We start from the raw sequence: 25,584 nt of genomic DNA, 5'->3' as shown, positions 1-25,584 counted from the left end.
TCTTCCACTTTAGATAATTATATCATCATATGTCTCTCATCAAAGAGACCAACCTTTCAAAGTCCCAATAGTTAGTCTTAATAGTTTGAGATCTTCAAAAGCCTTTCGAACGATCCATTTTAGGATGTCCCGATTGAAACTTCCCAATGAGGGTGAATTTGCACTTGTCAACCAAGTTGGAAACTTCAACATCAGAGAAGAATAGAGCTAGTTTGCCACTCTTTTTACACGTCTTCTTGAAAGGTTGCAGTCCTCCTGACGTTCGAATGATTCATGATAAACCTGAGGGAAAATCCAATCCATTGATCCCACAGAACCAACAATATCAACATAAGAAGCCTTCCCAATGTTTAAAGCTGAAGCAGTCAGTGGTTGAGGAGGAACAGAAGCCATAGAGTTGAGTGTTGAACAACGGGTAGCTCATGGGTTTGAGTCGTGACTTCAACCGGAGCTCTTTGCTGCTTGATCCGTATAGCAGGGATCAAGCAACACGTCACAAGAAGGATCGCAACTATGTTATGTCATAAGATAAGTATGAATGATATTGATTGTATTATATATATATAATCTATATATTTGACTATGATGAAGTCACTCTTTTATAGTACTTGTGGGGGAACGTTAAGATATCCGCGCACGTAAAATGTTGATATGAAAGGATTTTAATTAGTACAATTTTTAGATGGTGCTCCTGTCACGATTGTACAAACATAGACTGATATAGACATATTATTAATATGTTAAAACCCATTGAATAGAATGAAATATCGTAAGTTATCATATTCATAAGCTATTAAATATTTTATATTAATTTATTTAAAGCTTAAATGACATTTATATTATTTTTTTTATTTTGCATTATTGTAATTTGTGAGTGTGAGTACTTACCGGTTTTGGTTAGCTCATTATTGTGTTAAACTAACTTTTTAAGAATAATTAATTGATTAAAAGATAAAAAATATAAGATAAAATATTTATAGAAGACACAGACAACCTATAATGAGGTAAATTTAATTGCATTGCTTTAATTTAGTTTTTTTGTGGCTCATTCAATTATTAAATGTTAGTTATAGGAAATGATTATAGAAAATTTAAATTCCCACCGTCCGATTATTTGTACCCGCCTTTGTTAATTTCAAGCACCAGGTTAGGTCATGACAGGAAACCCCTCCCATTGGGCGGCAACAACTCCAAACCCTAAGCAGGGTTTTGCCGATTCATCCTCCCTGCTGAGCTGGCATCCTCCTTGTTGTACTGGTTGGGTTTGTTCTACCCCTAACCCCCACGTCACTCTTCAATATCTGCATTTACACCTACCTAAAAACTGTTGTTTTGAGACCTTTTATTTCAAAGCAAATATAGAACTCTTCAAATTTGTTCATATATTTAATATTGATTCTTGCTTAAAAAATTAGAAAGATCAATTAAACGGTCATGATATGATAATGAACTACTTTTTGTTTCTCAGGTGAATTTAGGTTCTCTAGGACACCTTTTCTTTTATTTCACTTATTCAATATATTTTATCATTTCAAACTAATTTTAATTGTCAAATCTAACTTTTTTTCTTATTGGACATGTATTTCTATACAAAGAAATTATAATCCATATCCTTAATTTTATTAGAAAAAGTCTTACCATCCATCCTCTCAACCATTGTAAACACATACCTCAATTTTAAATCTTTACATAGTTATTTCATCTTCTATATACATTTGGTCCATATTATTGTCATTGGCCTCATTATTATAACATTTATAAGGTCTTGTATTCTGAATATTTCTACCACGTTGGTTCCTGATGTTGCTTGACTTAACATTGGTATTGCAATGTTTCAAATAATAGAAACGGTAGAAGCCCCGTCCCCAGGAAATAGAATCCAATACTAAAATCTAGTCGCAGAGATTAATTTTTTAGTGGAATATTAGTCATTATCCAAAAAAAAATCAAAATATAAAATTCAAAAGTGAAATTGATTTACATGACACTCATTTTTTAGTTTCTCACCCTTTCTTCCTTTCTTTCTTTCTTTTTTCCCTAGTGGGAAGATCATGTTTGTATAAGTATTTTCCTCATGCTTTTTGCAACCTGATGGCTTGTGATCATTCTATCTTGCGATCACAAGTGATGGCCCTTTCTATTCATGAGCAATTATCAGTATATCCTTCCTAGACGATTTATGTTGGCTTTCACATTTCATGCACTTTATTGATTTTCATTTTTTTGTAATTAATTTAGCCCTGAAGCATGTGCAGCAATCTTGTGGAAATCTTCTCAAGCAGCTCCAAAGGTATTCTGATATTATTTGCATAAATGCTGTTACAATACAGTAGAATGCCAGTTAACAATGCCAGTCATCATTGAAGGCAGCTCAGAAACTGAAGATCACAGCAACAGAGCTATGCAAGCTCAAAATTGCAGATGGGATTATCCCGGTATGCTCTTGAACGTTTTGTGAATTTTTTTTTTTTGGCCTTGTACTATTTGAATTATATGAATGCGTCTATATTTCCTTGTAGAGCAACCACTAGATTTTAAGATAGTTACTCCTATTGAATCTGTTATTAGCATGGACCATGAAGAGCAAACTTGCATATAGATGTATCTTGTGAGCTGGGCTTTTAATTTGGCTTGAAGATCACAGTTCACGAGAAAATTATATCAATTTTTTGCTTGAATTGATCTCAGATAAAAGTCATCAATCTGAATAATGAGCGTACTTTGATTAGGATGAAAATTGAATCGCGCCTAGATTAGATCACACTATCTCACGCTCAGATTGGGAAGAATATCTTTTACGTATGAATGCGTATGCACATATTTATCTGTGTATTTTGATATGAATGAATGTATGTATGTATCTATCATTTATATATATATGAATCTATTAATATATGCGTGCATGCATATATTTTGGATTAATAATTTCCTTTAGGAGTTCAATAGTTAATCAAGGTTGGATCAATTTTTTGCTCGACTCAAACTCGGATCAAAGAAAATGGGTTTGGCTTGAATTGGATCCAAAGTCTGAGACAATCTTCAATTGAGATTGATTTCTTAACAACCTTATAAGTTGCCACAAAAGACTTTGTCAAGGATTTTATTCATATTTATTCCAAATCCAAATCTATTTTAATTTCTAATTGCTAAGGAAAAACCAACTTTCTTCCCTTAAGAGCCTCCTTGATGTATAAGCAAGCACTGAAAAGTAGTTAAAAAAGGGACTCAAATGTCAATTTTTTTAAGATAGCTATTTTAACTAGAGCTGTTTTTTAATATATAGGCCATGTTTTAGTTAGATTTATGAGTGATACTTCTTATGGACGTGGTTGTGTTTCTTGCGCGGGATGTGGAACGCAACAGTCTCCAACTGTCGAACCGGGACGGGGGCATGAAGTCTGAACCGGCTAATAGGACCGGTCTAGATGAGGGGTGGGAGGTTTGACTAGCCTCTTGCGGTTTGGGATTTGTCGCTCAACATAATGGGAACCCTCTTTTGTTGCCTAATATTATTTATAGGTGTTTTGTGTGTGCTAGGTTCAGTTTTTTGCTTTTAGATTTCTGTCAGGACAGACGTCAACGTTTTATTTTTTCTCCTACGGTATCAGAAGAAGAGAAGGTACTCCGGCTGTAACTCATCCCGAGATGGTGTTTATCGTTGTTCTCTGCTTCCTACTTCCTACAGTCTCTTCTTCGTTGTCGTCGTTGTCATGGCAGCCTTCCAAACCACCTCCGATTCATTGTCGACTAGTCCAACCACCCTCTGCTTGTTGCCACTTCTTTTCCAGCCACTCCTCGCCGTCAGCCTTTCAAACTGCCTCCGGTTCATTGTCGACTTGTCCAGCCACTCTACCTCGCTGCTAGCCTTCCAAATTGCCTCTCGATCATTGCCGATCAATCCAGCTGCTACCCCTACTTGTTGTCGCTTTTCCGGCTACCTCCCACATGCTACCACCCTCCTTCCAACTACCTCCAATCCATTTTTAGCCTTACTTCCCCTTCAACCCCAGCACCTTCATTTTCGCTTTCAGCCGTGTGTTTGTTTTCTTCTAGTCCTAAGTGTCTTTAATTTTAACCCTATTTATTTATTGAGTAATAATATTTGATTTCCCTATTATTGTTTGAGTTAACTCTGGTATTATTTGGCATCAGAGCTAATTTTTCCTAGTCCTATCCTAGAATTTCTAACATCCCCCCTAAAATCACTCCCTCCCCTTTCAAAAAAAAAAAAAAAATCTTTTCCCCCATCCCACACGCCCCCTCTACCTACCTAGACCCATATGCTTAAACATTGCCTCCAAGGAGACAATTGCTAGATCTGACCAGAAATCTACCATAGACAACATACAACGACTACTCTATCAAGTGTTATATCGAATCAATGCCATTGAGGAAAGAAATCAGGGCGGATTTATTGTCAACCATAATAGTGAAAGAAGAACACATGAATCCCTTCAGTAGTAATGAATCCAGTCAATAAGAAGACAAGGCACAACACTTTGGGGTGTTGTATTAGTGGTGGCCTAGAGATGAGATGCCTACTAGAGGAGATGTAGTCTGTTAGAGGATGTAGAGATGGAGCGTCTGCTAGAAGATATAAAGATGATGCTATTGGAGGGTACATTGATTTGGGGATGAAGGTGGACTCTTCCGAACTTTGAGGGGAGTGGATTCATATGATTTTCTCAAATGGATGCAGAGTGTTGAGTGGATCTTTGAATCTAAGGATGTGCCCTATGACAGAAGAGTGAATCTCACCACTATCAAGCTAATGAAGAATGCTTCTTTGCAGTGTGAGAACTTGGAGAGGGAGAGACAGAGAGAATGACGTGACATAATCACTTTAGAGAAAATGAAAGCAATGCAATGACAAGACCTGCCACCTCACTACAGCAAGGATGTTTTCTTGAAACTCCACTTTCTATAACAGGAGCTATTGGTGGAGTACACGATGGAGTTTATGTTGCTCAAGCTGAAATGTAATTTTATATAACCAAGGAACACCCCATAGCCAAGTACTTGGGAGGCCTGAAGCTCACCATCAGTAATGTGGTTCAACTGTAATCTCATTAAACACTGAGGGATCTGCAGACCTTAGCACTGAAAGTGGAGAGACAATAAAAGTATAGCAGACAACCCGTAGTTGGAGACATTAGTAGGAACACTCTTCAGGGAGTTGAGAAGATTGGTCATGATAAAGAAAAAGTCACTCAATGAGAAGAAGTTCAAGAAGAATAACATGTCCATTACAGTCGCAGCCAGGAAATGCTTCAGATGTCATGGATTTAGGCACATCGCCTCTAGTGGCCTGATAGACCGAGTTATATCCTTTACCGAGCAAGGTGTAATGGAAGAAGTGAGCGACAAAGAGGCGACAGAAGAACAAGGTGAGGAGTACCAGCTTCCACTAGATGAGGGTGAGATTTTGGTGGTTCGACGAGCCCTTTAGACTGAGGCTACAAGGGAACTGCAGTGGCTTTACCACAATATATTCTACACCCATTGCACTTTGAAAGTAAAGATATATAGTCTCATCATCTATGGAGGGAACAACATGAATGTGGTGTCTACACATATGGTGGGCAAGTTAAGCCTCATGACTCAGAAACATTCCCAACTATACTACCTAATGTGGTTAAGGAAGAAGAATAAAGTCTGCATTGACAGGAAGTGCCTCATTAAATTTTTGATTGAGAGTCAGTTGCAGGACCAAGTTTGGTGCGACGTGGTGCTCATTGATGTCTGCCATCTGTTGTTAGGGAGACCGTTGCGGTTTGATTGCTCGACTTAACCTTACAGCTTTACGAACAACTACTCCTTCACCAAAGGTGGTAAGTCCATAGTTCTTCTATCTTCGTCAGATTCCCACGTGTTGCTCCCCTCCTTCCTGCCTCCTCCAACCCATTTTTAGCCCCTACTTCCCCTTAAACCGCAACAACTTCATCTTTGCCCTTAGCCTTAGTTGAGTCGTGTTGTGTCTTTGTTATTTCTTAGTTCCAAGTGTCTTTGATTGTAACTCTATTTGCTTTTTCAGTAATAATATTTGTTTTTACTTCTATGGTTTGGGTTAACTCGAGTATCACATATGGGCACTTATTCCCATAAATTATCGCTTCCATTTCCTGGAGAGCACTAATGATTAAAGAGATTGCTTAGGCTTGTGTTTTAGGTATATATTTTGTATTTTGATGTGAACTTAATTGATTGAAGAATGATTTGAATGATGGAAATACACTCAATCAAGATAGCATGGTTTTATCATCATGAGAATAACAGTGAATCTACTTTATCACATTCAGTATGTTAAAAATCATAATTTTCAAGGAGCTTAGTTAGCAATTCTGAATTGCCTCCTCTAAGGTATCCAACGTAGGTTGGTATAAATATATATGTGCCAAAAATTGTTGATCCTAAAAATTTCATTGAATGGTTTGAACGGATGCAACATAGCTGTTTGAGATTTAGAGATATTATAATTAAATTTGGGTGTGAACTATGTCAACCGTGCTAGGCTCATAAATGAGCTTGCAGGCCATATTTATCGAGCTCAAATGCCATCCTTGAGCTCGAACTGCTCATTAATTAAGGGGTTGTTTGGTTTGTTGAAAATGAAATCTAATGAAAATGTTTGCAGAATATTATGATTACAATATATTTGAAATACTTTCGAGTTGTTTAATTTATTGTAAGATAAATGTATGATTTTATATTTTTTGTTTGATCTGAAGTAGATTGAAAATAATGTATTTCCAAATATATTTTTTCGTTTAGTGGTTGGGGGGTGGGAGGTGACAAGCGGCCGACATTAGTGGGTTGGTGGGATATGCTGCAAACAGCTGGCGGCTTGGTGTGGGGAGGTGGGGGGGTCGCGGAGGGAGGCGGTTGGGGGCGCGGCCGACAACAGTGGTTTAGTGGGGACGACGGTTGGCCAACAAACTGCGTGGGGGCAGGTGGTGGCTGCAGCAGTAGGCTGGCCACAACAGTGATGGCGACAAACGATGGTAGTAGGGGCAGGTAAACTGCAATGGTGGCAGGCGGCGATAGCTATGATGGTGGCAGGCGACAAAGACAGCAGGCAGCGGTGGTTGCAGTAGCTATGGGCAGCCGATGGTTTGTCGATTGCATTTTACATGAACGGTATAATTCATATTTGGCAAAATCGGCTAAATTCTAAATTCAGCCAAAATGAATTACGATGTAAACTTCAAATTTATTTATACTTTATTTTGCTTTTTTTATTTCTTCATTCCAAACGCAATTTTTTCAAATCATGGCAAAAGAATTACAATATACTATAAATTCACTCAACCAAACAACCCCTAACTCATTAGCATGCACTCACCACACACACACATGCAAGGCGCACACACACACCCATGTAGTGCACCTATACCTCTGTAGAACTGTCCGCTCCTTGTTCGACCATTGATGCCCCTCCCCTCCGGCACCATCTTCATTTCATCTTTTATTTCTCTAGTGTCTTTGATGCCTTCATCATTGAAATCTGTTGACTTCAGCAGAAACTTGCAGATATTGAGGATGAAACCAAGGGGGACTTCCTCCCGATGGTGACAGGAAAGTTGAAGAGGCGAAAGGGTCGAGAATTTCAACCCTTTCCAAATGGAGGATTTTAGTGATGAAGAGGAACTGTCATTGTGTTACAGAATCTAGTATCAGAGGAGGCTTAGAGATGAGACATCATTTGGAGGAGACAGAGACTTCGGAATAAAGATGGAGCTACTAGAGCTCGATGGATGTATGGATCAGATGATTTTACCAAATGGCTACAATCAGGTGAGATAATCTTTGAGTATAAAGAGGTGTGAGAAGATAAAAAGATGAAACTTGGGGCTATCAAATTGAGAAAGTGAGCCCCTTGTAGTGGTAAAATTTGCGGAGGCAAAGGAAAAGAGAAGGCAGTGATAGGATTTCCAAGTGGGAAAAGATGAAGAAAGCAATACAGATAAAGTACCCCCCATCCCACTACCGCCAAGGTATGTTTCTGAGACTCCCTCCTGCAGTAAGGAGACCCATCAATAGAGGAGTTCACGGTGCAGTTTGACCAGTTGCAGTTGAAGTGTGATTTGGTCGAGCCGGAGGAACACACTATAGACCGTTATCTAAGGGACATGAAGCTTGCTATTAGCAATGTGGTTCAGCTGCAACCTTATTGGTCACTTGGAGTCTCGAACTTAGCATTGAAAGTGAGAAAACAACAAACAACCATCAGTCAGGAAACCACCCACAATTGGAGAAACCAACAAAAGTACGTCTTAGGGAGTTGAGAAAACTGGTTTGAATAAGGGTGGAACCACCCCCAGTGAGAAGAAACCTAAGAAGAGTAGCACACCTACTACACTACTCGTTAGAAAATGCTTCAAATGCAGCGAATTAGGCACATCGCCTTCAACTACCCAACGAGTTTACTGAGCAGGATGCTGTGGAGGAGATTGGCGACGAGGAGATAGCTGAGGAAAAATGTGAGGTTTATCATCTTCCATTGGATGAGTGCGAGGCGCTCGTGGTTTGACAGGTACTACAGATCGAGTATATGGGGGATTCACAGTGGCTTCATCACAAAATATTTTACACCTGTTGCACCGTGAACGGGAAGATATGCAATCTTATCATTGATGGAGGAGCACTAAGAACATGGCGTCTACATAGATGGTGGAAAAGTTGAGCCTTATGATGCAGAGACACTCCTAGCTATATTTTTTAACGTGGTTGAAGAAAAAACAAGATCAGCATTGACCGGAAGTGTCTAATGGAATTTTTGATTGGGAACCAGCTACAGGATCATGTGTGGTGCTCCTTGGTCCTCATGGATGACTGTCATTTTATTGGAAAGACCGTAGCAATTTGACGGTAAGACTCAACATAACTGATTTAGAAACATCTATTCTCTTACCAAGAATGTGGAGCGCATTGTCCTTTTACCTTCAGTGAATCACGGGATCGCAAGCTGTTATGATTTGGCGCAGGGCTTGGAATTAGCCAAGGCGGGAACGAATGGTCGACAGTGATAATTAAAATTTTGATGTCTATTTTCTATAACTAGTTATTAATAAAATGAAAAAACCACTAAATAAATGAATTAAAGTTGTATATTAAAATTTACTTCGTTATTGGTTGTGTGCGTCTTCTATACACGTTTTGTCTTTTATCGCTCATCTTTTAATTAGTTAAATTAACCAGAAAAGTTTTGAAATAACAGTGAGCCGAAAAAAGTCAGTGAATACTTATACTTTTAAACTACAACAATGCAAAGGAAAAGAAAAACAATATGCATGTCACTTAAGCTTTTTAGTAAATCAATAAAATATTTGATACTAATCAAAGAACTTTTTGTACAATAACATATCAATATCATACTATTTGTTCAACTATTACAAGAACATCGTCTAAAGATTGTGTCAATTAAGATAATTTAATTTCAATATCTTTTTCTATAAAGTGTACGGGTACCTTAGTGTTCCTCCACTGATACTGTCAATGAGTGACTCCATTATAGTTAGACATGCACATACAAGCTCGTCTCATTCAATTCAATATACTATATATAACATGCATGATATTAAGTAACTACAAGCATTCCTAAGAATGTGATCAATAAAGTAAATATATAAATTAAAATAAAGTTAGTGTAAATATCATTGTCTACTAATGTATTAAAATCGAGAAGAACCAAAGCATTATTATAGATTAAAAGTACAAATAGTCACCATAAATACGGATGATTTTCTTTGCTTTTAATGTTTATCTCCACTTCCAAGTTACCAACTATAATATATAAAATATCAAATTACTAAATTTTATTTTATTATTATTATTATTATTAATTTTATTATTTAATTAAATTTCAATACCTGAACTTTAAGTTTAATTGTTGAAATTAATACTTATAATAATTTTATTAATTTAACAAAAATACTTTTTTTTTCCTTACTTTCAATGCCCTTTCACGAATCAAAGTGAAACTACTCTAGGTTGAATCTCAATTTCCTTAACCCCCATTATTAATAATTTATAATATACTTAATTCATTTAATTAAAACCCTTACCTCTCCCAAAAACTCGGCCTGACTCTGCTCCCGCACGCTTCGCCTCTTCCCTTTCTTCTTTTTCGGCTTGATCGCACATGATTGAATGTCACTGTGCATGAGGAATCTTTTTCCACACTCGTCACCTCCATTGCTCAACTGCGACTTCACCTTCTTTGTTAGGGCTCGGTTGAAGCCCTCTACTGTGCTCCTTTTGCCCTAGTGGCACTCACCGCAACTATTGAAGCCCACACGATACCAATCTTCTCCTATCATCAGTCGTAACCCCAAACCCCCCTCACATTTGTTGTCACCACCTCTTCTAGGGCTGCTGCCAACCCTTTCTAGTGCCTTGACAACCACTGTAACGATTCCTTTGCCTTCCCATTGCGGCCAAAACCATCTTCCAACTACTCGACTATCACCGCCACCTCTTACCAACATACCTACCTGCTGGCCAGCCGCCACCCACCCCCTTGGCCGTCACCCTAGGGTGTCTTGTTAGGCTTGTTATCATTTATTTTCTGTTTCGAAGGGTCATCATTGTATTTTATTTGGATTTCAACAATAGTATTATATTTATTTTATGGTTTGGGTTACCTCCGGTATCAATGCATGTCCCGCCAGCATTTGTTGACGGGTGTTGGATGGTTCATAGGCTTATTAGTCTTATGTGGAAATATTAAAATTATCAAAGTATAAGTATGTTAATTTCCTTAGCTAATATTGTGTGAGGTGACTACATTTTTCAACATTTTCATGCAAATATAACCATTCATTTTTCTTATTATGCAATTCACATTTGTAAAGAACATTGCAGTGTACAAATATATGTAATTGAGATATAACATGAAGACATGCGCTCTCATAAGAATAAGAATGGTCATTTTGCATGAGAGAGATAAAGTATTATAAAGTAATTGAGATGCAATTCTATAGCAACAATTCTTATAACGATCATGAACCATAATCATATTTTGTAAATACATTGGGTTTATAAGTGATGAAGTCTTACACAAATTTAGATGTACGAAGAACACTTTAAGTTCTTACGGTTTTGAATTAAAAACTTTACATCACTTTGGTACTCCATCTTAGCTGGATTGATACTTGTTCTTACGTTTATTACCTCCTACACTAAGTAAATCTATAATAAATTGCAAGCTTCAAGAATGATTCTTAAAATATAGGGCTAAATCATTTAAGTATTTGCTAGTTCCATTTACCCATTTATCTTAATATAAGTCATATAACGTTATAACTTAGATTATATACATTTAAACTCAATAACCATGATTGTAAAGATTCAAAATATTAATTAATATTAATATTAATAAGATTAATTAATTATAAATTTATAGAACTTAAGTTTTCTGGATAGCGTGTTTGAAGCTCTAATTAAAGAAAATATTTATCATATGACTTCATGTAGACTATAATAAAATTATCAATTAATGCAAATCAAATCTCATTGTACATTGGAACATATATTATGTTCTTTAGCAATGTTAAGTTCTCCATGTCAATAATTTCCAAAGCTTAAAATTGATTTTTTCAGTTGGGAAAAAAAGTGATGTGCTACTAATATTAATTCCTTTTAATTAATTTAAAGAATTATTTTAATAATAAAAATATATAGTGATTGAGAAGAAGATTTAGATAAGGGTTTGCCTAAATTCCATAAATAATTTTTTATAATTACTTCTAGGTATAAATTTGATAAGCTTCTTTTGAAAACCTTAGTTCTATCCCTTTCATAGTTTATTCTTCTTTTAAAAAATGAACTACAATCAGATGGTTGGAGTTTACTATTTGATAAATTTTGTGTGCGCACGCGTGCGAATGTGACAAATTTTAGTGTGCAACATCATTTGCTGGTATTTCTTGGCCTCAATGCATGCATGGAGCTAAATTAGGGTTGTGCATATGAAGCTTTTTAGAATTAAGCTACTTTTAAACATCGAGGTTCTTTTTGGTGTAACAATTCAATTTTTATTTGAAACTCCTAAGCTAAACGTGTTCTTAAGAGAGCACTTATGGGATGATTGACTTGTGGGAAGTCACACCAATGGTATAAAATCATGAATTCATTGGGCCAAAACAAACAATATCTCAATGTTTGAGAGTTCGGGCTATCATAAATGATATTAGAGCATTCCACCAGCCCCACAATGGCACCAACTACCATACATGATCAAGTGTTATAATATGGAAGCCGCCTTTGAACCTTAATTAGGAGGAAGTGCTACATGATGGGAGGCACTTCTCGAATCTATAGCCACCTATAGAATTTTATCTTCTTGATGAATGGTTTTGTGTTGAGAATCTTGCTGAGGATGTCAACTAGCTATATTGGGGAGATTGTGAATCTCCTTAAGCAAAATAAAGCTATATTCTTAAGCATAGAGGCAAAAGCTATATTCTTAAGCAATGATGCACCTTTTGGTGTAATGATTGGATTTTCACTAGAAACTTCAAAGTTAACCGTGTTTGCACGAAGCACTTTTAGGATGTCTGACTGCTTGTGAAATTATAGTAATGGGAAAGGTTATTAAGCCAAAATAGATAATATCTTTGATGGTTTAGAGTTCAAACTAATACTCTACAAACATATTAACCTTTTTTTTTCTTGTGGTGGACAACCTTACCATTACCATTCCTATTTCTTGCAACAATTATAACAAGTTGTGATGATATCCTAAAACTAATGCTATACTGGCACCTAAGATGGTGAAGCTTACATTTAGTTAAAGGCATGCATGCATGAATGATTGCACAATTGGTTTACATTTTTTGTTTGTATGCTTGGCTGACAGGATATGATTATCATGGCTGACTTACTGCTGCAAAAAGTTCTGTTACTTCGATCTTTCAGTTTATTATTACATTAGCTTATTTAAGGTATTTAAATAATTAACTTGAAAATGTTTAAAGACGTATTTACCTGATTTTTCTTTTAATTTAGCAGCATCCATATTCAATTGATTGCAACAGATTCTAATGGAAGAATGAGAAATTGTAATTCTGCTTGATCATTATCTACATAATTATTTGAACCTTGTTAAAAATTTGTGCTTGTAATTTTGCCGCGAATAATTTTAGCAATGATAGTTGTTGTATGGTGATGATAACTGAAAGGAAAATTTGCAGCTCATAATTATTATGTATTTACACTTCTCACACCTAAATTTTCATATTTACAGACATAAGATTTTGATGCTTTAAATCTATAATGAAGAGGTATTTTCACTTTTTGTTGAGAATTTAAGGCAAAGAAAAATAAGAACGACACAAATTTAGAAGAACACAGAGATTTAACGAGATTCGGCAAAGATGCTTACGTTTTCGGGAGCAGAGCGACGACTTTCTTTCAATATTCATAAAAGAGTACAAAATACAGAATATGAGATAATACCTAGTGTTACATACAGACCTATTTTTATAACCCTAAAAAAAACAGTAAAGGAAACCTTGGGTACAATATGTAATTATCAAATTACCTATGTACCACACCCCCAACCCACATAAGGAAACTCTCCTGATTTGGACATAATCTTCCGCTCTGCTCCGCCCCGCTACAGAATTTGTCCCTTTATGGTATATGAGTCATATCTAACAAATCTTCACCTTGGCGAATATCCAGCTTTTTAAGAGCAATACGTCATGGAGTTTCTTACATACCAGAAGTGGGTTGGGCCACCATGCTTCTCTAGCAATGCAAACATTCAACAAGTCCAAACAATGCAAGAACTTGTTGATAGTAACTGGCTTGGTCAACATATTAGCTGCATTCTCATCAGTATGAACTTTCTGCAACAGTATCTCACCAGAAGCAATCAATTTTCTGATCTTGTGATACCTGAAATCAATGTGCTTGGTTCTCGCACGGTGCATCTGGTTCTTAGCTAGATAAATAGCACTATGACTGTCACAATGCAACTGAACTCCACCTTGCTCAACGCCTAGTTCCTTTAGCAAGCCATAAGGCTTCTTTTGCAGCTTCAACTCATGTACTCAACTTCAGTTGTAGATAATATCATAATAGGCTGAATTGTTGATTTCCAACATATAGGCCATCCACCAAGAGTAAACACATACCAGTTGTATACCTTCTGTCTTCCAAATCACTTGCATAGTCTGAACTGAAGGATCATTCTGCTGACTGCCAAAAATAATTCTATGACCTACAGGACCCTCAGATATCTGAAAAACCTGAAAATCCACTTGACTGCTTCCCAATGTCGTCTTCCAGGTTTAGTCATGTATTAGCAGACTTGACTAACAACATGAGCCAAATCAGGACGAGCACATACCACTGCATACATCAAACAGCCAACTGTATTGGCATATGAAACTGCCATATCTTCGATTTTTGTATCTGTTTGAGGACACTGTTATGAAGAAATCTTAAAATGATTTGCCAAAGGAGTGCTTACAGGCTTTGTTTTGCTCATCTCAAACCTGTCCAACACTGTCTCAACATAGCCTTGTTGAGATAAACATAATCACCTTGAGCTTCTGTCTCGATGAATCTCCATTTCAAGAATCTTCTTCGTAGGACCCATGTCTTTTATATCAAATTTCTGACTCAATAAAGCTTTCAAACCACAGACATCATTCATATTATTTGCATCAATCAGTATATCATCAACATACAGTAACAGAAAAATAATAGAGCCTTCATCAAGGCTCTTCACATAAACACAACAATCATACTCACATCGCCTGTAGCCAATCTGAATCATGTAGGAGTCGAACCACTTATACCATTGTCTTGGAGACTGTTTTAACTCATACAACGATTTTTTTAACCTGCAAACCAGATGCTTCTGTCCAGCTTGAGTGAACCCTTCTGACTGCTCAATGTAAATTGTCTCCTCCAGATCACCATGCAAAAAAACAGTTTTAACATCCATCTGCTCCAAATGCTAATCCCAAAAGGCTATTAATGCAATCACTACCCTGATTGAAGTATGTCTGACCACAGGAGAAAAGATTTCATCATAATCTATCCCATTTTGCTGTGAAAATCCCTTTGCTACCAGTCCAGCCTTGAACTTTTCTCATTCTTTTTCTGATACTGCTGGTTTTTTTTTTGTAGACCCACTTGCAATCAATAGTCTTCTTTCCCTCAGAAAGCTGAACTAGCTCTCAAGTGCAGTTTTTTCACAAAGACTCCATCTCCTCAACCATTGCACCCATCTATTTCTCTTTCTCATGGCTAGTGATAGCTCCTTGAAAAGTGGCTGGATCATCGCTGCTGATGAGGAGTGCACAATAAACCAAGTCTTTATAACCTAATATGCTAGTAGGCCTTATATTGGTGCGTCTCTGTTGGTCTCTGGCTAGATTATAATTTTGCAGATCATCTGAAATAGAATTACAAAGTGTTGGATTTGAACCTTCAACCCTCTCAGTTGTTTCTGGATGTTGTTCTAGATCCATATACACTGCATCTGAACAGGAATTATTCTCTAGCACATTGTCTTAAATCTGCTGGAACATAGACTGTTCATAAAAAAATTATATCTCTGTTAATCACCATATTCTTTACAATCGGATCTCAAAACTTGTATCCTTTCACACCTTTCTTATAGCCTAGAAAGATGCACTTTTTGGATTTTGCATCAAGTTTTGATCTTTCATCTCCAGGTACATGCACATAAGTAAGACAACCAAAAATCCGTAAATGATCGAAATTAACTGGATTACATGTTCATATCTCTTCTGCGACCTTGCCACCCAACGATGTCCGAGGTGATTTATTGATAAGATAACATGTCATATTCACAGCCTCTGCCCAGAAACTCTTAGGAAGTCCTGCATTCATCTGCATTTAGTCTCGAACATCTTGCCCTTTCAGTTAAGGACGTGTTCATCCTTTGTCATACCATTCTGCTGTGGTGTCTTGCGCACTGAAAAATATCTCTGAATTTCATGCTCCTCACAGAACTTCTGAAACTGCGAATTTGTGTACTCCGTGTCATTATCGGATTTCAAATACTTGATCTTTCTGCAGTTTGATTCTCCACCTCAGTTTTTCACAGCTTGAATTTAGATAAGACTTTAGATTTCCGCTTCAAGAAATACACCCAAACTTTCTTGGAGAAATCATCAATAGATGTAACAAAATACTGAGATCCTCTCAATGACGATTCCCTGGTAGGGCCCCATACGTCAGAATGCACATAATCAAGAATCTCTTTAGTTTTATGTTTTCCAGTCATAACCAGTCATAAAACTTACTCTAGTCTGTTTTCCAAGAACACATAACTTACAAAGATCGAGCTTGCAGCTTTTAACACCATGCAATAAATATCATGCAGCATGTTTCTTCTATGCAATTCTGTCATCCCAGGTTCACTGAGATGACCCAGACGCATATGCTATAGCTTTGTACTATCATCATCTGACTCTACAGAATGAACTCCACCTACAACTGTGCTCCCCAATAGTTTATAGATATTACCTGCAGTTAATTTTTTTTTCATCACAGTCAGTGCACCCTTAACAATTCTGATGATTTTTCTATCTTCATATACCTTAGAAATAAAACCATTATATGTAAAGTGCCCAAGGAAATCATTTTTTTTTAATATCTGGAATGTCTGACATCACATAAAGTTTTAATTATACCATCATACATCTTAATTCTGACTTCTCTAATACCAACAATATTGCAGCATCTATCATCACCTAGATAAACTGAGCCAGAATTAGTTGACCTGTGTGAAGTAAATCACTTCCTGTTATGTGTTATGTGATAAAAACATCCTGAATCAAGAATTCATGCATCCGTGAACTGAGTTGATAAAACTGAAAGTATATCATCATCACTGCAATCAGAATTGTCACTCTGCACCGCATTTACAGACTTTGATGATGCATCACCTTTCTCCCCAGTCTGTTTCTTCAGCTTTTGACAATCTCTCTTCATATGACCTGACTTTGCAATTGTAACAATGAATTGTCTTTTTGTCTTTGGATTTGGATTTAGAATTTCGCCTTCTAGAATCCTCCTTATCTTTCTTCCTTCCACGATTCTGCTTACTCTTAACATTTAAACTGTCTCTATGAGAGCATTCCCTGCATTCTGCTTCCGCTGGTTGTGAGCCAAGAATGCTGCAGTAATCTCATCAACTTTGATAGTTTCTTTTTCATATGTAAGAGTAGTCACCAGGTGTTCATAGGAAGAAGTCAATGAACACAACGAAACCATCGCTCGATCTTCATCCTCAATAGTCACATCAAGCCGTGATAAATCTGTGATTATTTGATTGAAGCCATTAACATGCTGCGCCAGATCAGAGCCTTCTTGCATCTTCAGGCCATACAACTTTTGCTTCAGATATAATTTATTCGTCAAAGATTTAACCATAAACTGAGTTTCTAATTTCTTCCATATCTCCCCTGGAGATTTCAGATACATCATCTGTCAGACATAAACATATGGTTGTTGTCGCTCGTTATTGCAATTCTTCCCGATCTTATCATCCATGTCATCTGGTTTTGCTGCCCACAAAGCTTTCAAGGCTCTCACCAACAAATCTTTTACTCTTGTTTGCCACAATCCAAAATTACCAGTTACATCGAATTTTGCATCAGAAATTGTTATTTGAATTGATCTTGCTACAAAAACTTCTGCAAATTCCTCTGCAAATCTTTGCTCAGAATCTTTTCAAAAAGAAAAAGAAGGATTGAAAGGATTTCCTTTAATTAAGTTGCCTTAATTAAGTTTTCCAAAAAAACAACTGATTTTTTTTGAAAAGAAAAGATTGAAATATTTTCTTAGTTAAGCTTTCTTAATTAAGTCCCGATTAATTAAAATATTTCCTTTAATTAACTAAGTTTAAAAAATTTTCCTTTTTTCCGCAAAGCAATAAAATAAGAACTTCCAATTTTCTTCTCTGCAAGCAAAAGAATAAAATCCGAACTTGATTTACTTTCAATATTCTTCCCCAAAGAAAAGAATTCTGAGCTTCCAATTTTCGCCTCCAATTCCCTCCAATCTTCGGCCTCCCGCAAAGGAATGAAACCAATTTTCGCCTCCCAACAAAGAAATCAGAGCCTCCAGCAATGGAAAGGAAATCGCCTTATCGGAAAAATCCCAATTACACCTTCACGCCCAGCAGTCTTTCGCGGCGAACCGCCTTGCCGTCTCCGCTCAGGAACCACTTTAATCGCGCAGAAGCTCCCCTGCTCACCGAATGTCGCGAGTCCCTCGGCTTGGTCGCGATCCTCCCCTGTGAAATTGCCGCAACCCTCGTCTTCGCACCGAACTTTCGATGATCGTCTTCCTGCGAAATTCGAATTGCGCTGAATCGGACGCCTAACCGTTGAACTCGTCGGTGAAAATCTTCTTTGTTTTTGTGCCGCCCAAATTTTTATTCCCTGCCTTAGAACCTCGCTCTGATATCACTTGTTGAGAAATTAGGGTGAAGAAAAATAATAACGACTCAAATCCAGAAGAACACAGAGATTTAACGAGGTTTGACAAAGATACCTACGTCCTCAGGAGCAGAGCGACGACTTTCTTTCAATATTCAGAAAAAAAAGTACAAAATATAGAATATGAGATAATACCTAGGGTTACATACAGATTTATTTTTATAACCCTAGAAAGAATAGTAAAGGAAACCTTGGGTACAATATGTAATTACCAAATTACCCCTATATCACACCCCCAATACATATAAGAAAATTTCACTGATTTGGACAGAATCTTCCGCTCCACTCTAGAATATCCCTTTATGGTATATGAGTCATATCTAACGCTTTTAAAATGTGATAATAGTGCTATTTTTTATGTGATATTTAAGATTTGAGTGTTGTGGGTAAATATGAAAGTTTAGCTGAGATATATGTAAATACATAAAGAATTGTATGCCATATGTGTAAATGCCCCTAACCGAAAATAAACTATAGTAGCACTTTATTGTGAAACTGACCAATAATATATTGTCCAATGAAATGTAGATGAACGAATACTTTATACACGGGCTAAGTTTTTCATCTACCCTCGTTGAAAATTGTAGACGATCAGCTAAACCCTATTCTGAGGGTAAGCATTGCTCATACTACATCTCTTTCTGTTAAATTCTCCACTGCACTTTTGCACATGCCATTTTATGTTCAATAAATTATCTCGGTTGGCTTTCTGATTAAGCTGCGGACTGCATGGCTTCAAATGAGTTTTTTTTGAGTTAGCAATAGTGTCGTTCAGGCTGTGAGGATGTTATTGTTGGTTATTAAAAGAGAACCAAAAATGTTGATGTTGAGATGGCTGTATATTGTTATCATGACCAATATCAGGTTCTCATGTATCAAGGGTCTGATTTTTTAATCTTCTTTTTTTGTTTTTTTTGGCCTTTGTGTTCTTCCTTGCCAGCATTTATGTTTAGTGCTGCATGTTCTTCTTAGCCTTCATATTAATTTTAGATCCCAGCCTTTCTTGTGTAATCTCTGGTTTTTTTTTTTGTTATATACATAGAGGACCGAGGAAGCACTAGTGAGGCTTGGCTAGGAAGCTACTGAATTCATTTGGAAAGCTGATCGGCACGTTGTATATTTCTTGTTAGGAACAATGGAAATAACTAGCACTAAAAGCAACCCATAACATGAATCAACACTTGGGATGATAATGATGTTAATGGCAACAAGAAAAGACCTGGATAAAACGAACCATAAATCCTTGAATCTTTTGTTCTAAGATCTATCTTTTGTGAAGGGCATAGGGCCATGGGTTGCATTGGGTCTTTGTCATTAGTCGCCATACCTTTCTTTATAAACTGACCGATATCTTTGTCTTCTGTGCCTTTTGTTTCCTTTCTCTGTATGTTCAAACGGATTTATGTAATGGATAATACAATGAAACATGGTGTTTTTTGGCAATTTTTTATTTTTATAAATGGTTGTGTGGATCGCAGGAACCCCTTGGTGGTGCACACGCTGATCCAACTTGGACTTCACAACAAATTAAACTTACAGTTACAAGGGCCATGAAGGTGCGTATTCATAGGTAACTTTCATTTATGGAATATTGAATCAGTTGTCTTTTACTCCCTTTCTTCTCCTTCTTTATATTGTATTAGTCAGCTTCTTGGGTGAGTGGAGATGTATGCTGGTTTTATTTCTCTTCTTATGTGCTCCCATTGTACACGTGGCTACAAAATAGATTTACAAGAATAAACTTAGGAGTTGTGATGTGTAACATGAGGATTGTTGCCAGCTTAATTTTGTACTCAGAAAAAAGGAGAGAAATGAAAATGAAAATTAGAGAAATTGTTGCTTCATCATAAATATATTTCCCTTCATTCAACCAATGCGAACTATAAATTTTTTTTTAATATAATAGGATAAAATTTGGGGAAAAATAAACAGTGGCATATAGACATTGTCAGAAATCTCAGACATCCATAGGATAACTCAAAAGATTTAATTAAAGAATTGCTTATGAAATACCCTAGATTGAAACAATTCAATGAATTTTATCGATGCTTTTGGTCAAAATGCATACATATCTACTAGAAACTTGGCCTCTTCGGCAAACTCTTTTTTTATCATTTTCCTTATTGGCAGAATGCAACTGCTTTTTGTTCATCGTAGATAATGAATAGAGTAGTGCAATTTCTCCGTCACTCAGTTCGTCTCCTTGAATAAGCGAAAGTTATTTTAGAAATATGAATGATTTATAATGGATTCATTAATGAAGGTCAATTTGAAGCACATAATCAGCCAGAAAGTGTTCAATTGTAGAAATTTTTAAAATGTGTACAAACATAAAATGGCTACTTGATCATAGGGACCTATATAATTTATTCCTAATTTTATATAAGTAAGATTTACTATTGAGTCAAATTTTGTGTTTAAACATTTGATGTCAGATGATGGAGCAATGAGATCTTTATATAGTTTTATTGATTTTCAAAATACTTATATTGTTATAATAATTTAGTGAGCTTTACAAAAAATGAAATCGTCAAATATAATTGGAAAAATATAATTATCGTCAAATATAATTGGAAGCACATAATCAGCCTGAAAGTGTTCAATTGCAGTAATTTATAAAATGTTTACAAACATGAAATGGCTACTTGATTTTAGGGACCTATATAATATACTCCTAGTTTTATATAAGGAATATTTACTATTGAGGCAAATTTTGTGTTTAAACAATTGATGTCAGATGATGGAGCAATGAGATCTTTATATAGTTTTATTGATTTTGAAATACTTATAATGTTATAATAATTTAATGAGCTTTACAAAAAATGTGTTCAATTATAGGAATTTTTAAAAGGTGTACAAACATGAAATGACTACTTGATCTTAGGGACCTATATAATTTACTCTTTTCCTTAGTTTTATATAAGGAAGATTTACTATTGAGACAAATTTTGTGTTTAAACAATTAATGTCAAATGATGGAGCAATGAGATCTTTATATAGTTTTATTGATTCTGAAAATACTTATAATGAAAATACTTATAATGTTATAATAATTTAGTGAGCTTTACAAAAAATGAAATCATCAAAAATAATTTGAAGCACATAATCAACCTGAAAGTGTTCAATTGTTGGGATTTGTAAAATGTGTACAAACATGAAATGGCTACTTGATCTTAGAGACCTATATAATTTACTCCTAGTTTTATTGATTCTGAAAATACTTATAATGTTATTAATAATTTAGAGAGCTTTACAAAAAATGAAATCGTCAAATATAATTTGAAGCACATAATTAGCCTAAAATTGTTCAATTGTAGGAATTTTTAAAATGTGTACAAACATGAAATGACTCCTTGATCTTAGGGACCTATATAATTTACTCCTAGTTTTTTATAAGGATGATTTACTATGGAGGCAAATTTGGTGTTTAAACAATTGATGTCAGATGATGGAGCGATGAGATTTTTATATAGTTTTATTGATTTTGAAAATACTTATAATGTTATAATAATTTAGTGAGCTTTACAAAAAATGAAATCATCAAAAATAATTTGAAGCACATAATCAACCTGAAAGTGTTCAATTGTTGGGATTTGTAAAATGTGTACAAACATGAAATGGCTACTTGATCTTAGAGACCTATATAATTTACTCCTAGTTTTATTGATTCTGAAAATACTTATTGATATGCCGCCAACAAATTTTCATCATCTGACACAAATCTCGGTGCAATTTTTTGAACAAGAAACATTCAAACTTTGATTAAGAGTTATTCGAAGCTCTGATTTCAGTAAACTTATAATCAAACTAATCAGCTCGATGAGACGGACCTAATGATATGAAATTTAGTCCAATCCGAGTCAAATCAAACCCTCAGATTAAATCATTAAACTACTATTGGAGGAATTTCAGAGATATTTGAAAGGTCAAACAGATGTCGAATCTAGCGAGTTCATAGTCGAATCGAGTATTTCGACAAGACGAATCCAACGAGCCCAAGATTGCTCAATTTCGACATCATTAAGGCACTATTAAGGCACTCATCAAACGACATTTAATCAAGGGAAGCTCTCCGGATCGTCCGATCAAAATGGTTCATATTCCTGCATTAATTGCATTCAAAACACTATAAGTAGAGCCTCACTCCTCACATGAAAGAGGAGGCTTTTGAGAAAGAGCTCAAGTCCAACATCATCCTGACCACCATTGACATCCGTTGACCACCACCGATCATCGACGACCACCACAGACCTCCGTCGACCACCGCCGACTACCATCGACCACTTTCGATCATCACTGACTGTCATCCACCGTCGATCATCGCCGACCATCGTTAATCGGACACCGTCAGGCGACGCTGTAATCTACAAATCTAGTAACCCTTTCCTGTCTGTGGGACAAAGGGGCCGCTGTAATCATCAACATATAGTGGATTTTTATAACTGGGTCAGACCAACCACGTAGTGTTTTCCCTTTACGGGTATTCTACGTAAAAACTTTTAGTGTCATCAAACTTTTGATGTCATCACTGGTTGTTTCACTTTCATCTGAGTGTGTGTTGAATCCTCGTGCAACGCTAAGTCGATAATCCATTATTCTACCGCCGCGAATTTTCTAGCACGCATCAGTTTGGCGCTGTTTGTGAGAAAGTTTCAATCCCACAACTAAAGTACTTACGTGATTTACTACATGGCCACCAGACACAATATTCGTGACAATAGAGCATCCCGCTCCAACTCCCATCGTTCCAGGGAGCAGCCACAAAGCCAAGGGCGACATGCTTCTTCATCTTCCCGCCCTGGAAGACGCTATCCCTCCAACGAATGTGTTTCGGTCCTTCAATAGAAGATCGAATGCGTAGGATGGAAGAGTCTCAACTAGAGATCCTACAACTCCTACGCGGGGCTCAACAGCCGCTGCCTGCACCATTGGATGAAATTCATTTACCATTAACTCCGCGACGTAGGAGAAACATACCGCTCGGAGGAAGTCTTACCGGACCGCCTCCTCAAGAAGGAATACATCCCCTGTCAGGTCGTGATGCTGAACTCCTAGATAACGGAAGATTCACTCATCCATCTAGTGCAGCTCACCTGACATCGCCACATCTTTCTGTCATTCCAGATAAAGTCATTCGTAACGAACTACGACGCTTCGTCTGAAAAGAGTTCCCCTTAAAGAAAAAGGGTCGCTTCTACGCTCACTGTAACATCCATGAATCTTCTCCCTTAGCAGATGTGGTCCTCCAACGCCTCATCCCAATAGGCTTTAAGCTTCCGAACATCGATACATATGAAGGGACAACCGACCCTTATGAGCATATTGATCATTATCAAAATATCATGCACATTCAGCGTGCCTCTGATGTGTTTCTGTGTCAAGTGTTTCCGACTACTCTTAAAGGACAAGCTCGAACCTGGTTCTACTCTCTGTCAGGGGGCACTATAAACGCCTTTAACGAGTTTGCCAAACTGTTCGTAGAGCAGTTCATCGCAAATCAAAGGATCATAAGGGATTCATCCAATCTCTCGGAAATTCGTCAAAATGAAGGAGAGTCGCACAAGGACTACTTCCGCAGGTTTTCTGCTGAAGCCCGTCAGATTCTCGGGGTAGATCCTGAGTTACTAAGGGGGTCTTCCTTGGGGGGCTCCGCCTATGATCTTTTTACTCATCACTGATGTGAGAGACAGTTCGTTCTTATGCTGATCTTGTTCACCGTGTTGAGGCCTAAATCACTGCGGATGAGGCCATCAACGCACATAAGGAGCAGTACGAGAAATTTGGAGGAAAACACAAGAATAACACTGGAGATAATAATCAATCTTCGCAACGGAGAAAGTCCGAACAACAGAGGAATCACGACCTCCCTCCTCAACCTGCAGGCTAACAAAGTTAGTATCGAACTAAGAAAGAGTATACACCACTCAACACATCACGTGCTAATGTCTTAATGGCTATCAAAGATGAGCAAGTCGTTAAGTGACCTCACGTCCTAAAACCTAACTCATATAATCAAGAACAATACTGTCATTTTCATCGAAGTCGTGACCACTCCACTGAAGCGTGTAAGCAGCTCAAGGAAGAGATTGAAAGGTTAATTGACGTATGCGAAATTCAAACAATTGCTGGAGGCTCATTGCTGATTGATCAAGTCCTTATCACTATACCTGATGAATCAATGCAGAAGAAATTGCGTCTCGAGCCTATCACTTTTGTTGATTCCGATTTGGAAGGAGTTTGAGTCCCCCCACCAAGTTCCTCTCGTCATTAGCGCAGGAATTGGCGATCCCTGCTATAACATAAAGAAGATCCTGATCGACAATGGGAGCTCTTTCGATGTCTTGTTCTATTCAACTTTCCTCAGTATGGGATTGACAAGGGAAAGACTTCAACCTACATTCGGACCATTATATGGTTTTAATAATCGATCAGTGAGGGTCGAGGGAATAATAAATCTCTTTGTTTTTTGGGAGATTTTCCTCGACAGATAACTCAGTCCAGTTCATTGTTGTCAAATCAGAATCGACATATAATGCTATCTTCAGAAGACCACTGTAATCAATCTTTGACATCGTGACTTCTGTAATACACTTAAAGATCAAGTTTCCAACCCCAGCGGGGATCGGCGTCGTGTGAGGTTATCAACAGACAACATAATCATGCTACCTCAGACAAACTCAGTCACACCCGTCAATGACACTTAGCATTGAGAACTTCGATCTTCGAGATGAAGATGTATCTCAACGGGCTTCTCACGTGGAAGACTTGGTTGAAATCTCACTCTCTGACGAACATACTTCTAGAACAGTGCAGCTTGGTTCCCTACTCTCCGATGAGCAAAGGTCGGAGTATGTAGGGAGTATGTAGAGAGTATGTAGATCTTCTCCGAAGGAACCAAGACATTTTTGCATGGACTCCGGCCGACATGTCAGTTGACCCAGAAATAATCCTGCACTCTTTAATGGTAAACCCGACCTTTAAACCAGTCATCCAAAAGAAGCGCAATTTTACCCCAAATCGCTTACAAGCTATTAAACAATAAGTCAACAAGCTTCTTGAAGCAAAGTTCATACGAGAAGTACTTCCTGCATGG

The 25,584-nt window shown here is 36.9% G+C and overlaps 1 protein-coding gene across 1 annotated transcript in view; it reads left to right on the top strand.

The window, feature by feature from the left end:
* The window catches only part of LOC110018587 (acetyl-coenzyme A carboxylase carboxyl transferase subunit alpha, chloroplastic-like), a 98,724-nt gene that overhangs the window by 60,587 nt on the left and 12,553 nt on the right, over positions 1-25,584 (top strand). Inside the window, exons 8-10 of the mRNA XM_020715935.1 lie at positions 2,239-2,290; positions 2,367-2,435; positions 19,970-20,047. Coding sequence (XP_020571594.1) covers positions 2,239-2,290; positions 2,367-2,435; positions 19,970-20,047 — 199 coding nt within the window. The remainder of the gene's footprint in view (positions 1-2,238; positions 2,291-2,366; positions 2,436-19,969; positions 20,048-25,584) is intronic.

The sequence above is a fragment of the Phalaenopsis equestris genome, unplaced genomic scaffold (genome assembly GCF_001263595.1).
Source record: "Phalaenopsis equestris unplaced genomic scaffold, ASM126359v1 Scaffold000025, whole genome shotgun sequence".
In the NCBI taxonomy this organism is placed as follows: Eukaryota; Viridiplantae; Streptophyta; class Magnoliopsida; order Asparagales; family Orchidaceae; genus Phalaenopsis; species Phalaenopsis equestris.
Note: the sequence above shows the minus strand (reverse complement) of the source record. Positions and strands in the feature narration are given on the sequence as shown.